This window comes from Triturus cristatus, chromosome 1_2 (assembly GCF_964204655.1).
Source record: "Triturus cristatus chromosome 1_2, aTriCri1.1, whole genome shotgun sequence".
NCBI classification, from domain to species: Eukaryota; Metazoa; Chordata; class Amphibia; order Caudata; family Salamandridae; genus Triturus; species Triturus cristatus.
Genome location: NC_140580.1, coordinates 493,038,336 through 493,050,835, shown reverse-complemented (window position 1 = coordinate 493,050,835; position 12,500 = coordinate 493,038,336). Strand labels below are relative to the sequence as shown.

At 38.3% G+C, this 12,500-nt stretch overlaps 1 protein-coding gene across 13 annotated transcripts in view; it reads right to left on the bottom strand.

Moving 5' to 3' along the window:
* EBF3 (EBF transcription factor 3) overlaps positions 1-12,500 on the bottom strand; it is a 179,962-nt gene that overhangs the window by 66,282 nt on the left and 101,180 nt on the right. For 10 of the 13 annotated variants that reach the window (XR_014961777.1, XR_014961780.1, XR_014961781.1 and 7 more), the window contains exons 7-8: positions 9,202-9,283; positions 4,630-4,774 (exon numbers count right to left, since the gene is read on the bottom strand). Coding sequence is in view for 8 of the 13 variants with exons in the window: in XM_085606210.1 (XP_085462336.1) it covers positions 4,630-4,774; positions 9,202-9,283 (227 nt within the window). In the remaining 5 variants the exon portion in view is untranslated. The remainder of the gene's footprint in view (positions 1-4,629; positions 4,775-9,201; positions 9,284-12,500) is intronic. The other 3 variants (XR_014961779.1, XM_085606211.1, XM_085606216.1) reach the window with 1 other exon arrangement.

Genomic DNA, 12,500 nt, shown 5'->3' with positions numbered 1-12,500 from the left:
AAAACTCACGTTCTTGTACTAAACCTGTAGCAATTTATTGTATTTTCTCATAAGCTCTATTCTTCATTCATTTGGTCTAATGGACGGTGGAATGCATGTGCTCACAGCTATGAAACAACATTAAAATGTAATGAATATGGTGCCTCGGTTGTTTCAAATGAGTTGCAAAGTAGAAAAACACTGAATTGAATGGACTCCAATTATGACATGGATATAAAGTGAGAGTGTCCTTGCAGTTGCCACAGGAGATGGGAGGGAGAGGATGTGAATGAAAGCTGTTTTGTTTGAGTATATAGAGTGGTACATTTCTCTAGCCCACTCTTTCCATTAACTAGGCTAATCCCTTTAGCCCTTAACCTATTTATTCTGTCCCTTTATTTTCTCTAGCTGTGCCATGCAATCAACCACATGGGGATTATAGCTTTAGTGACCATTTACCTGTGTCCTGTTGGGCCATCATTCCTTCCAGACATTTCAGAGCTAAAGAAATGCCCCCCATGGCCTCAATTAGAGACTGGGGAGCAGTACCTCTGGTAAAAATTAACACAGCTCCCACCCTGTCAGTCTTGTAGTTCCCCCATTTTATTTAAAGCAGGGGAACTCATGATTGTCTGACTGTGGAGCATCAACAGGTTAAGTCACTGGAAATTCTTGGCCTGGTGGCTGCCCACGATAGGACTGCCAATCCACCACAGCCTCTTCCTCTTTAAGGCTGGGCTTCCAACACTGATTTTCATGCCTGCATGTCTTCTCCTTGCAGGGATGGAAAAGCAAGTGATATTTCTTACACTAAGGGAGAAAACTCCCCATACATCAGGGAACATTTTACCCAAACAAAGTCCCATTCTGGGGCTAGTTTTAGATGCACTAAAGGCACAGACATCTTTGTCAGGGGGAAACATTCTCTGACTATAGTAGGATGATGGACCACCCACCAAGGTCATACTGATATCCACAGTCTGGATCACTGTGCAGGAAATGAGATCATAGTAATTAACGTCTTTGGTGTTGGATTATAGTTCCTATGTTCCTTGGCTGGCCAAACAAGTTGGTCACTGCTATACACTAGGGTTGAAGCATGTGGAGACAGCTCACACCGGACACCAGTCCCACTAAAAGAAAAAGATGAAGTGAATTGAAGTGCTTCTCACTGGCCACAACACTTCTTGATAGTCTAACAGCAATTTGGTCCAGCTGCAGCACGTGATTGCAGCTTCTTACTTATTAAGCATCAGGATTTGAAGGTAGAGACCATTGTTAATTTTGTCTTACCCATGCCAGACCTGAAAGTCTGGAGATGATTGTTTGGGGTCTTGAGAATAATCTTTCTGAGTGTATTAAAATATTAGTCATGCTATAATTTTGCTAGATGACAAATTGCATGCTCACTTTATTATTTTATTAAACTGCAAAATATTTTCATTTCCAAATAATGTGCAATGTAACTTTAAAACTTTGTTTAGCAATACCCAGAGGTTGGCTGATTCAAGGGTCCACCCTCCTTTTCTCTCATTCATGAAATGGTGTTCACTTATCTCCCATATCAAAGAGAAATGGGGAGGCTATTGTTTCTTGCAGGTCATCATTTGCTGATGTCTTCTACGGATGATTTTTAATACTTGTACTTTCCCTGGTATTCACTGGTCAACTCATACGTCTGACATATAAAAATATTGTGCTATGCTGAGCTCAGCTACTTCACAAAACACGGTATACTTTCCTTGAGAATTCTCAAAATCTCTATAATTTTAGCATCTTCACTAAAAAAGAAATTTCACTCACTAACCTACTAGTACCTGCGCTAAAAAGAATGTTCACATTCATAGTAAATTTGATTCATAGTGTGTTGATGCTAATATCTCGTGCTTCCTATAATGCTTGCTTATTTAATACAGTGGCATGAGCCATATGTATGCTGGAGGAAGCAAGAAATGTAAGTGGAAATATAGAGAGAAAGTGAGAGAAAGAAAATGAGACACATAGTTCTTAGGGACACATGAATTACATTTAGACTATGTTGTGCTATGGTTAATGAGGCACCCTTAATATGTACAGTGGTATGTTACGTTTGTATTGTGTTTCTAACAGCTAAAAAACGTTCAACTCCTAAAGCTTTACTATCCACCAAGTAACCTCTGCTGAATAATAGAAATGCCAGCAATAACAATAATTATAATTAAAACACAAATTATAATTTGCAAAGCACTTCTATACAAAGTGTTTTAGAAGGAATTTGTTTTGTATGTAGACCCTCAGGGCTACACTGGTACTAATCAACCCAACTGGAATTCATACATGAAGGATGTTGCTCAGACACACCATTCTCGTGCTGTTGTGTTCTTCACTAAGCTATCACTTTAAGATCTTATACTATATAAATGAGAAGAAAATTATTATATTCCTCTTGGTGTTCATAAATCAGTCATCAAATTCATATGTCGTCTTTTCCATTTAAGGGTTGACCAAAGTCCCCAGGTCCTTATAGGGAGATCTGTAACATTACGTTTATTTCCTAATGATGTTTAAACATATACCACAAGAGAGGGATTGCCAGAAGAAGACCTACATATCCAGACTGAATGAAGAAGAGAGCTATTCATAGTTATGAATTCCACATTTCGAAATGGTATAAATCTTGCTTTTATGAAGGTTTGAGGAGGAATTTAATGTTTGATATCAAAATGTATTTCAGTTTTTGTCCTCCTGTGATGATTACCCATTATTTCACCTCAGCTCAATAACAGTAGACTGAAGTCAACTCAAATGAACACAGATCAACATGAGTTAACAAGTGAGCACACATATCAATTTTTAGATGAAGAAATGCAACCAGGCCACATTTCAGAGTGAAAGGATTGCTCAATGGGCAATTTTTTAATGCTCCCATATGACTTAATGAAAGAACAATGGTTTTCAATGTTATCGTGGATCAAGTATTCGAAAATTAAAGGTCCAAATAGAGCCCAAAATATCCAAAGGTAGTCACTTCTTTTTTTTTTTTTAAATGTTGCAAAAAAATTACTTAAACAAAAAAGAATGCTCATGCAAATAAATTCAGTGAAATAGAAGTTGTAAAAACTATTTTACAGCAATCCGGAGGGTCAAAAAGCCGAAAGTAGCAAAATGTAAATGTATAGGTCAATATATGCAACTCAAGAAGCAGCTTAGATTTTTTGCCTTATGACCCATACTAAACATTCGGAACATGATGTAACTGAGGAATATACCATGTACTATTTTCCCTTCTCAGTAACGGGTGCAAGCTATTTATTGGTAGGTGGTGTTGAAGGCCTTTGATAAATGTAAAAGTATGTGGGCTTGAATTCACCACCATAAATTCATATCTACAATCTAGCAAAATGGCCATCATGGCTAATTAAATAAATTGAGCAGGGTGTAAACCTGCTTGTATGGAGGTCTATAAAGGCTGAGATATTCAGAAACATAACTGGAAGTCAACACCAGTTTGCCGCATTTTTGATGGGTTGGGGACATTAGGATTGGCTCAAGGGTGACACTGGGATTATTTAAACATTAATCAGAAATCTAAAGTTGTTCAACACGGATGTGCTGCCTGAAGTTAATGAGCAATGAGGCATTTAACAGAAATTTAAAGTGGTCGGCTAGGACTTCTTTATAGTGGTTAGTCGCCAGTAACTGTTCTGGCCAACCAATAAGTGTCAGACTGCACTAACACTGAACAGGACAAATATGGGACACCATCATAATAAGTTGGTTTTCCTTGTGTTAATTGGAAGAAGTGGTATTAAATTGCAGCAAAACACTTTTTGACTGATGTATGTTAATTGATTAGAGCAGTTTTTTATTGATTGTACTGATAGATGTATTTTGTGAAGTAGAACATTTCTTTAAACATTACCTGATTGGGTCAAATCATGATTTCGGGAGTTAGGAAGATTCATGTAACTTTGTTTTGAGAATTGTAAATGTAAACAGCATATGCGCATCAACTTCATTACTTAACATTTTAAATACATTATATCACCTAGTATCATGAATCAGATGTAGTCAACATTTCCAAAGCTAGATGCCTTTAAAAGTTAATTACATTTACTTGCGATACTAGTTTGCTCCTATGTCATAGGCTAGTGTTATGCCCGTGTAGTGAAATCTGTTGAAACACAAAGATTCTAATTTCTTTATCTAATACAAGAAGAATGTACTTTGTTTTAACATAAAAGTGTGGTGCCGGAATAGGAAACAGAGTAAATTCTTTGCAGATGTGGTTTATTTCACCATCTGTTTAAGCTTACAAGTATCACCTGAGAAAGTACCCCTGGGTCAAGAACTGTGAGAAGCCAAAATGATATAAAATAAATGAAATTGCGAGAAAAGCTGCAAGCAAAACAAGGCTTTAAAAATGTTACAAAAGATATCTGACAGTGGTTGCGGTGGGTGGGGGTGCACCTATCATTATGGAAAGAGGATGGGAAATAATCAGGAAGTGATGCATGAACCAAATACTCTCAGTGCTGCTATTAGCGTGATCAGCGTCGTCAATGGCATGGGGAGGTTCAAACATGTAAATGAACTGTGAATAGATACACCAAAATAAAATATGATGCAAAAAAGCATTGCAAATAAAAAGACATGTAAATGTGTGCCTACCATTTTCCAGATAAGAAGGAGTCGTACCTTCTGAAGGATCAAGGCGGCGGGCCCGCCTCCCGTGTTTGGAGTTGTTGTGTACAAACATGTTGTCTGAGACAGCCAGGACATGGCCATCCACGTTGACTGTCGTTGATACAACAACCTGGAAAAGAGATCATAATTACGTGTTTTCTCAACGATTAAAACAAGGCATACTGTCACAAAATGTGTCCTTAGGGAAAACATCTGGTTTAAATGTAAGCAGCACTGTTTCAGCTTTTAAAATAAAAACACACCAGTCTTTCTGATCAGTAGTGAGGCTGTAGTTTACTCTGTTGGCTCTGTTTTTTAAAAAATATGTTCAAAACTAATTACAGCTGAATGGCCTATTATAATAGCAAATTAATTTAGGTGCAGAGAAATGTTTTTTAAAGACTATCAGCAGACCTCCTCCCATGTTTATCCACTCCACACACACACACAAGCGCATGCACACACAGACAAAACCAAGCCCACATACATACATATAGATACACACACACATCTGTAAACACACACTCACATTTCAGTGGTCAGGTATTGGCTATATGTATCGTCTCACTGTTTTTGTAATGTTGCTTATAAGTTTAGAAAGATGTTTAACTTTGGGGCAAAACATGATATTTATTGCACCAATACCTCAGAGTCTGAAAATAAATTAAGGTTTTGCCAGTGGCGGCTCACATAGGGCGTGCTGTGGGGCGGTGGGGTGAGGCAGGGTGGGGGGAGTAGTAAACTCGGACATACGACGGAACAGAGGAAAGTAATCCTCCGTTCCGACGTATGTCCGAGTTTACTACCCACCCCCACCATGCCCCTCCCCCGCCCCGCCTCACCGCTCCGCAGCACGCCTTATGCGAGCCGCCACTCGGTTTTGCTTGAAATAATATTGTACTTTTTCCTCAGTGCAAATGTGCATATGCACACATGCTACCTGTTACTTGATTCATTCATTCTCATTTCTGGCATTGTGTTAAACATGGACGCGTAGCAGAATGTTTCCCTATGATGGTTATGGTTTATTATATTTTTCACTGTTCGAAGGTTTCATTGATTTGCCTGAGTAACTCGGAAAATGGTTTTCGAGTAACCCCGGGCGTATGACTATGCAACGCTCGCTTAGTTTACGTAGTTTGCGCAACTACGCGCTACGCAAATTGCACGTAGCACAGTGCAAAAATGCATAGCATAGCGGGCATTTTTTGCTTGCTCGCGGTCCTCAACGTCAAGCTGGCGACCGCGAGTGAGCAAAATAACATCCCGGTGAGACTTTTTCCTCATCCGCGATCAGCAACATCAAGTTGCCAATCGCGAGCGTGGAAAATAAACCTCCCGGCGAGATTCTCAACGCGGGGAGGTCAGGTTTCTCATTGCGAGGTCGCGTTGAGAAAGCTGCAGCTCGAGTACAAATCTACTCGAACGGCAGAAAACGACTGCTTGCACTGTGCAAGATGGCGTTTGCAATGATTGCACAGTGCGGACAAGCATCCGGCACTGTGCAATCAGTGCGAACAGCATTTTGCACAGTGCACTACGCAGTTCCCATAGCTACGCAAACTACGTTCAGGGTTATTTTGGAGCATGTTTAAAATATACGTTTTTTAAGCAGACAAGACAACATTCATTTAAAGTTTTTAAATAAACATGGGCGCTGATTTGAAATTCTACATTTCTGAGGTGAAAACTCAATGCAGTACATTATTTTGAACCCTAACTCTCGTTTCAGGATCAGAGTGTTGTTAAAGAGGAAGCAAGGTCTTCTTACAATGGTAGGGGATCCATGACTATATTTCATCCATGAACACTTACAAACACGTACCAAAATACAGCCATAAATCCAATGCTTGAAATTCATTTTCGGAACTATCTTCAAGTGGAAGCAAGTTGAAATAGCGCATGTTATTTCCGGATATGTTTGAGATTGCTTAACAAAGACAGTTTTAAGAATTTGAAAACAAAATGGAATAGCATCTCTTGAATAAATCCATCTTTGCACTGTGGGATATGAGCCCTGGCTACCAAAGTTTAGAGGAAGTCAGAGAATATAAAAAGCTTCACTCTTGAACCAAAACGAAGGCAGGTGCAACAGGAATTGAGGGTGCACCAATAAAGTACGAAAGTAAACACATATGGCACCGAAGGCACTGGCGTGGGAAACTGCCCCCAATGTGAGAAGAGACTATCAATTACTTTGGAGAAGAATCCAATACGAACAAACTATAGAATGCAACATCGTGGTACATAAAAGTACATTAAGAAATGTGTGAAACTCAAGATGAGCCAGAACATCCTATCTAGGAATAAGAAGCCCAATACACTTAGTGTCTCTGTAGCCTTGTCTCGTAGCAGTTAGCTGGGCAAACACTAAAGAGGAGCAAAGGGTGTAGGTTTTTTTTAGAACGTTTTATATATTACCTCAGTAAGATGACCTATAGGGCTGTGTCTTATTTAGTAATCTTCAAAATTACAGTACAATGCAATTCAACAAAAATCAAATACCTTTTACATTTAGTAGATTATACCTAGTGGAAGCTAATACACTCTATGGCTTCCACAGAATATAAATAGAGATTCACATCAGCAAAGGATATTTTTTAAAGTCTCATGGCATGATGTGGAAGGAGGAAAAGGCGAAAAAAGAGACAACTGTCTTTGTTCTGTCATCTAAATATAGGTCACCCACCAGGGGAAAACAGTACAGTGCAGCTGAAAAAAAGGAGAAAAGATGACATACCATATTTTGTGTTACTGTACTGGCTCGTTTCTGCAATTCATCTGCAAAAAGGTGCTGAGATAGAGAAATCTTGTACAAATGGTGTTTGTGGCCTGACATGCTGTTAAGTCCAGTTAAACCTTTGAGAAGCTGGGAGATTAACTGAAGAGACCAGTGGAAGCCATTTTAGTGACTACTGACCTGGTTTGGTTGTCAACCACAAGATCATTTGTGATTGATGCATCTTTTAGCCATCACTAAGACAAAGTGGACACTTCCACTCATTCCAGATTTGACCTTCGGCGCCGCTCACATGGATCAATATCACCTGTGCCAACTGATGGCGAGGTACATGAAAAATGGTAGCTTGGATGACGTGTTTTGTTGGAATATTTTTTCAGGGACTGCTCTTTTAAAATGTCTCATTGACAATCACGGTTCTGTTTTCACAATTTTTTAAATCAAAACACTATGTATACTTTTTAATTCATTAACATATTACTTTAGGAAAAAATCATAGTTCATAATCAATGAGTTGATTTTATTTGCAAAAAATCTGACTGTCCCTTGTATTTTTTCACTGCTACCGAATGTTGTGAACACCTCAAGGGTTTTCAGGATTATTTGTTATTTTATCTGAATCTGGTTAAAAATAGCCTTGCATGCCTTCATTGACATGAAACAAAGTGCTTTTTCTTAAAAAATGCATAGCATGAATCTCAAAACTAAAAATAGGTTTTATGATTACAGGTCCTGTGAACAAATGACAATCATATGCATGAAGAAACTCTTTTTTGATGGAATAGAACCAAAACACACAAAAGAAGACATAATGTAAAACCAAAAAAAAATACATATTAGAGGAACATGTTGAGAAAATTCAGATGACATTTAAAGTATCCATCTATTCAATGTTTTGCACAGGTGTAAATAAATTAAATACCCTCATGCATTTTAAATTTCCAGTGGTCCATAATGAATGATGAATATATTCATGTGCTGCAAACCCAAATATCTGTAGGATCAGATAGACTTAGTTGAAGCCATACTCTAGCGGGCCTTCTTGGTTGTTGATCAAGAGAACAAGCACTTCTTTGACACTTTGTAGACAGTTGGGTTGTTCTCTTTCCTGGTTAAAAGTATGTTAAAAGTCTTAAGTGTTGGAATTCTCCAACAGCTACATGTTTGTTGGATGATCTGAAGAAAGTGGTTTGGAGTTTATCTGAACACTCATTGCAGGGGTAAATGTGGCTTTAACAAGTAAAGATTTTAAATACTGAGAAGTGTGTGAATTGCTACACGATGCACAATTTTCAGCCAGCTAAAATTTCTAATTGAAACTTCCCTGTATTTGGTCTAATCTTAGGCTGATTTAGAAGGGGTTGAAAGGAAATCTTAGCATATGAGTCTGATGGTGTGTCTGATGATGTGTGATGCTAACTGAATGTTTTAGTGGAAGTCCAAAAGAATGGTCCCTTATCCTGCTCAAAGCCTAGGCTCCTGACAATTGTTTGACTGGGACATGGATGTTACCTAATCTCTTTCGATATTTCTAAGCAAATCAATAATGCCAGCACATTCATACTGCTGTATACTTTTCTCTTGTTACAAAATGTTTTGTACAAGCACCTGTGTTGTATTTCATCCATTAAAACTCAAATCATTGTTTCAATTAAACCAAGTGAGAATGCTATGGGGCTACAAAAGACCAACATGTATGTTTGTGTGGTTAGCTGTAGCTTGCTCAATTATCATCAGAACTTGATGAAAGATAACCAATAATGCTATAATGAAAAATGAAACAGATATTTTCTTGTGAGTGCATTTCAATTGAGTACCTGGAATCTCCGCATGTCTCTTGGATTGCCGGCATTCTTTAAGCAGTTCTGGTTGCATTTGAGGAAAAACTTTAGGAAGAATCTAAAAAAAGATAAAAATGCAACATCAAATCTATTTTAAATATGTAATCTTAATAAATGTACAAGCTCCAGCACATCTCATTAAAACATCTCAGTGCAACTTTTAAGGCCATGATTGAGTGTTAGAGAAAGGCATAAGATTATGACAGTAAGTCAACTTTGCTAATTCTTCAGAATGTCAAATTCAGTGAAGTGCTTTAAGAGCCAGGTAATCCGGGGTGTGTTCTCATGATGTATCACATTGTAAAATGTAAAATCCTGTTGCGAGACACCTTACTATGACAATGTTTTCATAGAATGAATACCAACTGGATGGATAGGTATAAGAGAGTTGCACAAATACAAAGAAAATGTGGGTCAGTCGTCTATTATTGGACAACAATGTGATAATAATGGCCCCAGAATTTGACACAAGTAGAGAATAAAAAAAGTTACATTTTTATTCCTGGGGATTCACAAAACTGGGTAGCTTCTAGGTGGCATGAAGACTATGATTTCACCCTGAATGCTGTAGATGAGCTGTGTGCTGTCCACTCTAATTGGTACAGAGGGTTTGAGGTAGAAAGGCCTAGGTAGTTGACTAATGAACATATGTTTTCGTGATCAGATATAGTAATAAATCTGATTGATAGTCCTGTGTACAATGCATAGCACTAGCTCATCTCTGTGTCTTCACTAAAGTAGATTGTCTTACTTCTATTTCTATGAAGAGGGGCATGTGTAGGCATGTAACATAAATAACTGAAACTGGTAGGTCCTGGATGCCCACAGATGTTTGGGGGTCACCTAATCGCCAGCTGGCCCAAAGGGGTAGAGCCAGCCTCTGAACCAAATGAAATTCAATTCCCTCATTTCCTACCACTGCAATTGTAAGTTAATGTACTTTGCAACAACGTTTGTGGGTTTTTCATAATGGAACTCTAGTCTCTAATGGGAGTCTGCAAGGAGAGAGCCAACAGTTATTAATTAAGTAAATTGTAAACAATTTACTCTTTTTATAATATAACTGTTAATCTACTCTTTATATAAAACAATAAGCATGTGCATTTACTGCACCTGGGAAGTAAAAATGTGTGTAACATTCACATACCAAATATAATTACAAGGCCCTCGCTGTGTCAGTTTGATGTAATTTGTTTAGGCATATAATCAATATACAAAGCATAATTCCAAAAACAGTATAAATCTTAACAATAGACATCTAAAGGGGAAAACCTCTTACAAAATCCCAAAATTTGATCTTAAAATGAATTACTTTTTGTTAATCAGAATTGATTGAATATCTCAGAATATGTGGGGAAACATTTGATTTTGGATGATTGGAACTGAGCGCACAGCACAGTTTTCTGTCTTTGTAAACACACAAGACTACATTTATTAGAACACTGTTTGCTGAGAAACAGAAGGGCTGATTTGAACACGTGAAAGAAACAAAACGCACTCAGAGAAAGAGCTACCTTAATGAAATATCGACAATGCATGGAGGGATAAAATAGTATATTACAAATATTTACTCTTTCTTGTGTGTTTTGTATGTGTTTTTCGTTGCAAAAATGTGTGGCACGTGTAAATGGTAGCCTTTGCATTGATGTATTTTTCCTCAGAGTTTTGGCACATGGAGACGGAGTGCCAAATGTCTGTAATGTTTTCTAGCATTTTCCACTAATTGGTGCAGCGCTGTGGTAGCTTAAGGAATTGTTTACAGAAATACATGTGATGTGTTTCTGAAAATAGACAGGAGGAACATTTCTGTGCAAGCCATTTGATAAAATGAAATGGACCACCATATTTCTATGAGTTTCTTGGACGAGTAGAAACAATCTGTATGCCATAGTTATTACAAGGCAAATACAAATATACTGTTTGGTAAATTCTTGACATTTTTATCCGTATAACATGAATATGAACTTGGCACGTTCATCAGCGTTAAATGAAGGAAATAAAAGTTTGGAAAGCAATTATGCACGTTGTTTTGTTGTGTGGGCATAATTTCCGCCGATCAGCGTACATAGTAATTTCCCGTTACTTAAAGAAAATCTGATTGTTAGAGGAAAGAGCTGCTATCCATTCAATTAAATCCTATTACACACCACATGGCTTCACTATTTTACACGCTTTTGAAGAGAGAATGTGGATCTTTTATTAACTCAGCTCACCTATACACTTAGCTCACAATGCCTCTTACCGCCCATCTGCCATCAGCATACAGTAAGTCACTTGATATTCCACCCACCAATTTTTCCTAACAACCACTGTGCAATTAAACTCAACACGTTCTGTTGCGAGGTAAATTAGGCACACCTGCGGCCAGACTTCATTTGAACTGCATCAGAAAAGGACCTAACAAGGTGAGAGCGTGCTGCAAAGTTATAGTCCTGTCAGGCAATTAGGTTTCCACTTCTGGGACACCGGCACAGTGCAATTATGCCACACATTACAACCTGGCTAATCTTCTGAACAAATGTCATGTCTCACAGAAGCTAGTAAAAGCAGTTCATCTGCAAATGTGCCCGCTCGGCCACCATCACCTCATGCACAGAGCAACCCAGAGGCAGCTTTCTGTGATCGCCCAGATTTTTTTAAATTAAATGTTAAAAGTCCTACAAGTGATGCTCCTCGCAATTTACATGTGGTGTTGAAAACAGACTCTGCTGTGCACAATGTATCATACCCACAGCGCTGTGGTACAGTATCGTGCAGAACTGCAATGTACTGTAACACACATTAACACAGGCAACTACTGTGCCTGCATTTCTACGGTTATCTGTATGAGAAGTTGTGAAAATAAAAGGTGTGTTATTTCATAGAGCATGTCATTTTGTGTATGGTGTATTACTGTGCCCGTACATTGCAAATTTAGTGCACTTAGATCATTTTATAGTAACCAACCAGCTTTGCCACCAGGCAGGAGGGATCCGTGTATTAGGCTTTCTGCTTGTATTAGCTTTCCCGCACCCAGGGTGAGTTTAGCACCTCAACCCTTACAGAGACTTTGGATGTCTCCAAGGAATAAAGTCCTCTGGATGCACCCTTACTGAACGGGTAAACACCTGAGACTGGCACACAATTATGCCACCCATTGGAGATGCATTTACGAACTCTATGGAACTCCTGCACATCTAAAACACAAACCACTTTCGGCAACACACAGAACCAAAAATAGTTATTTGTCCAAATGTATAGTTAGGGACATAGGTCTTGTGATCAATGTTTGTTCT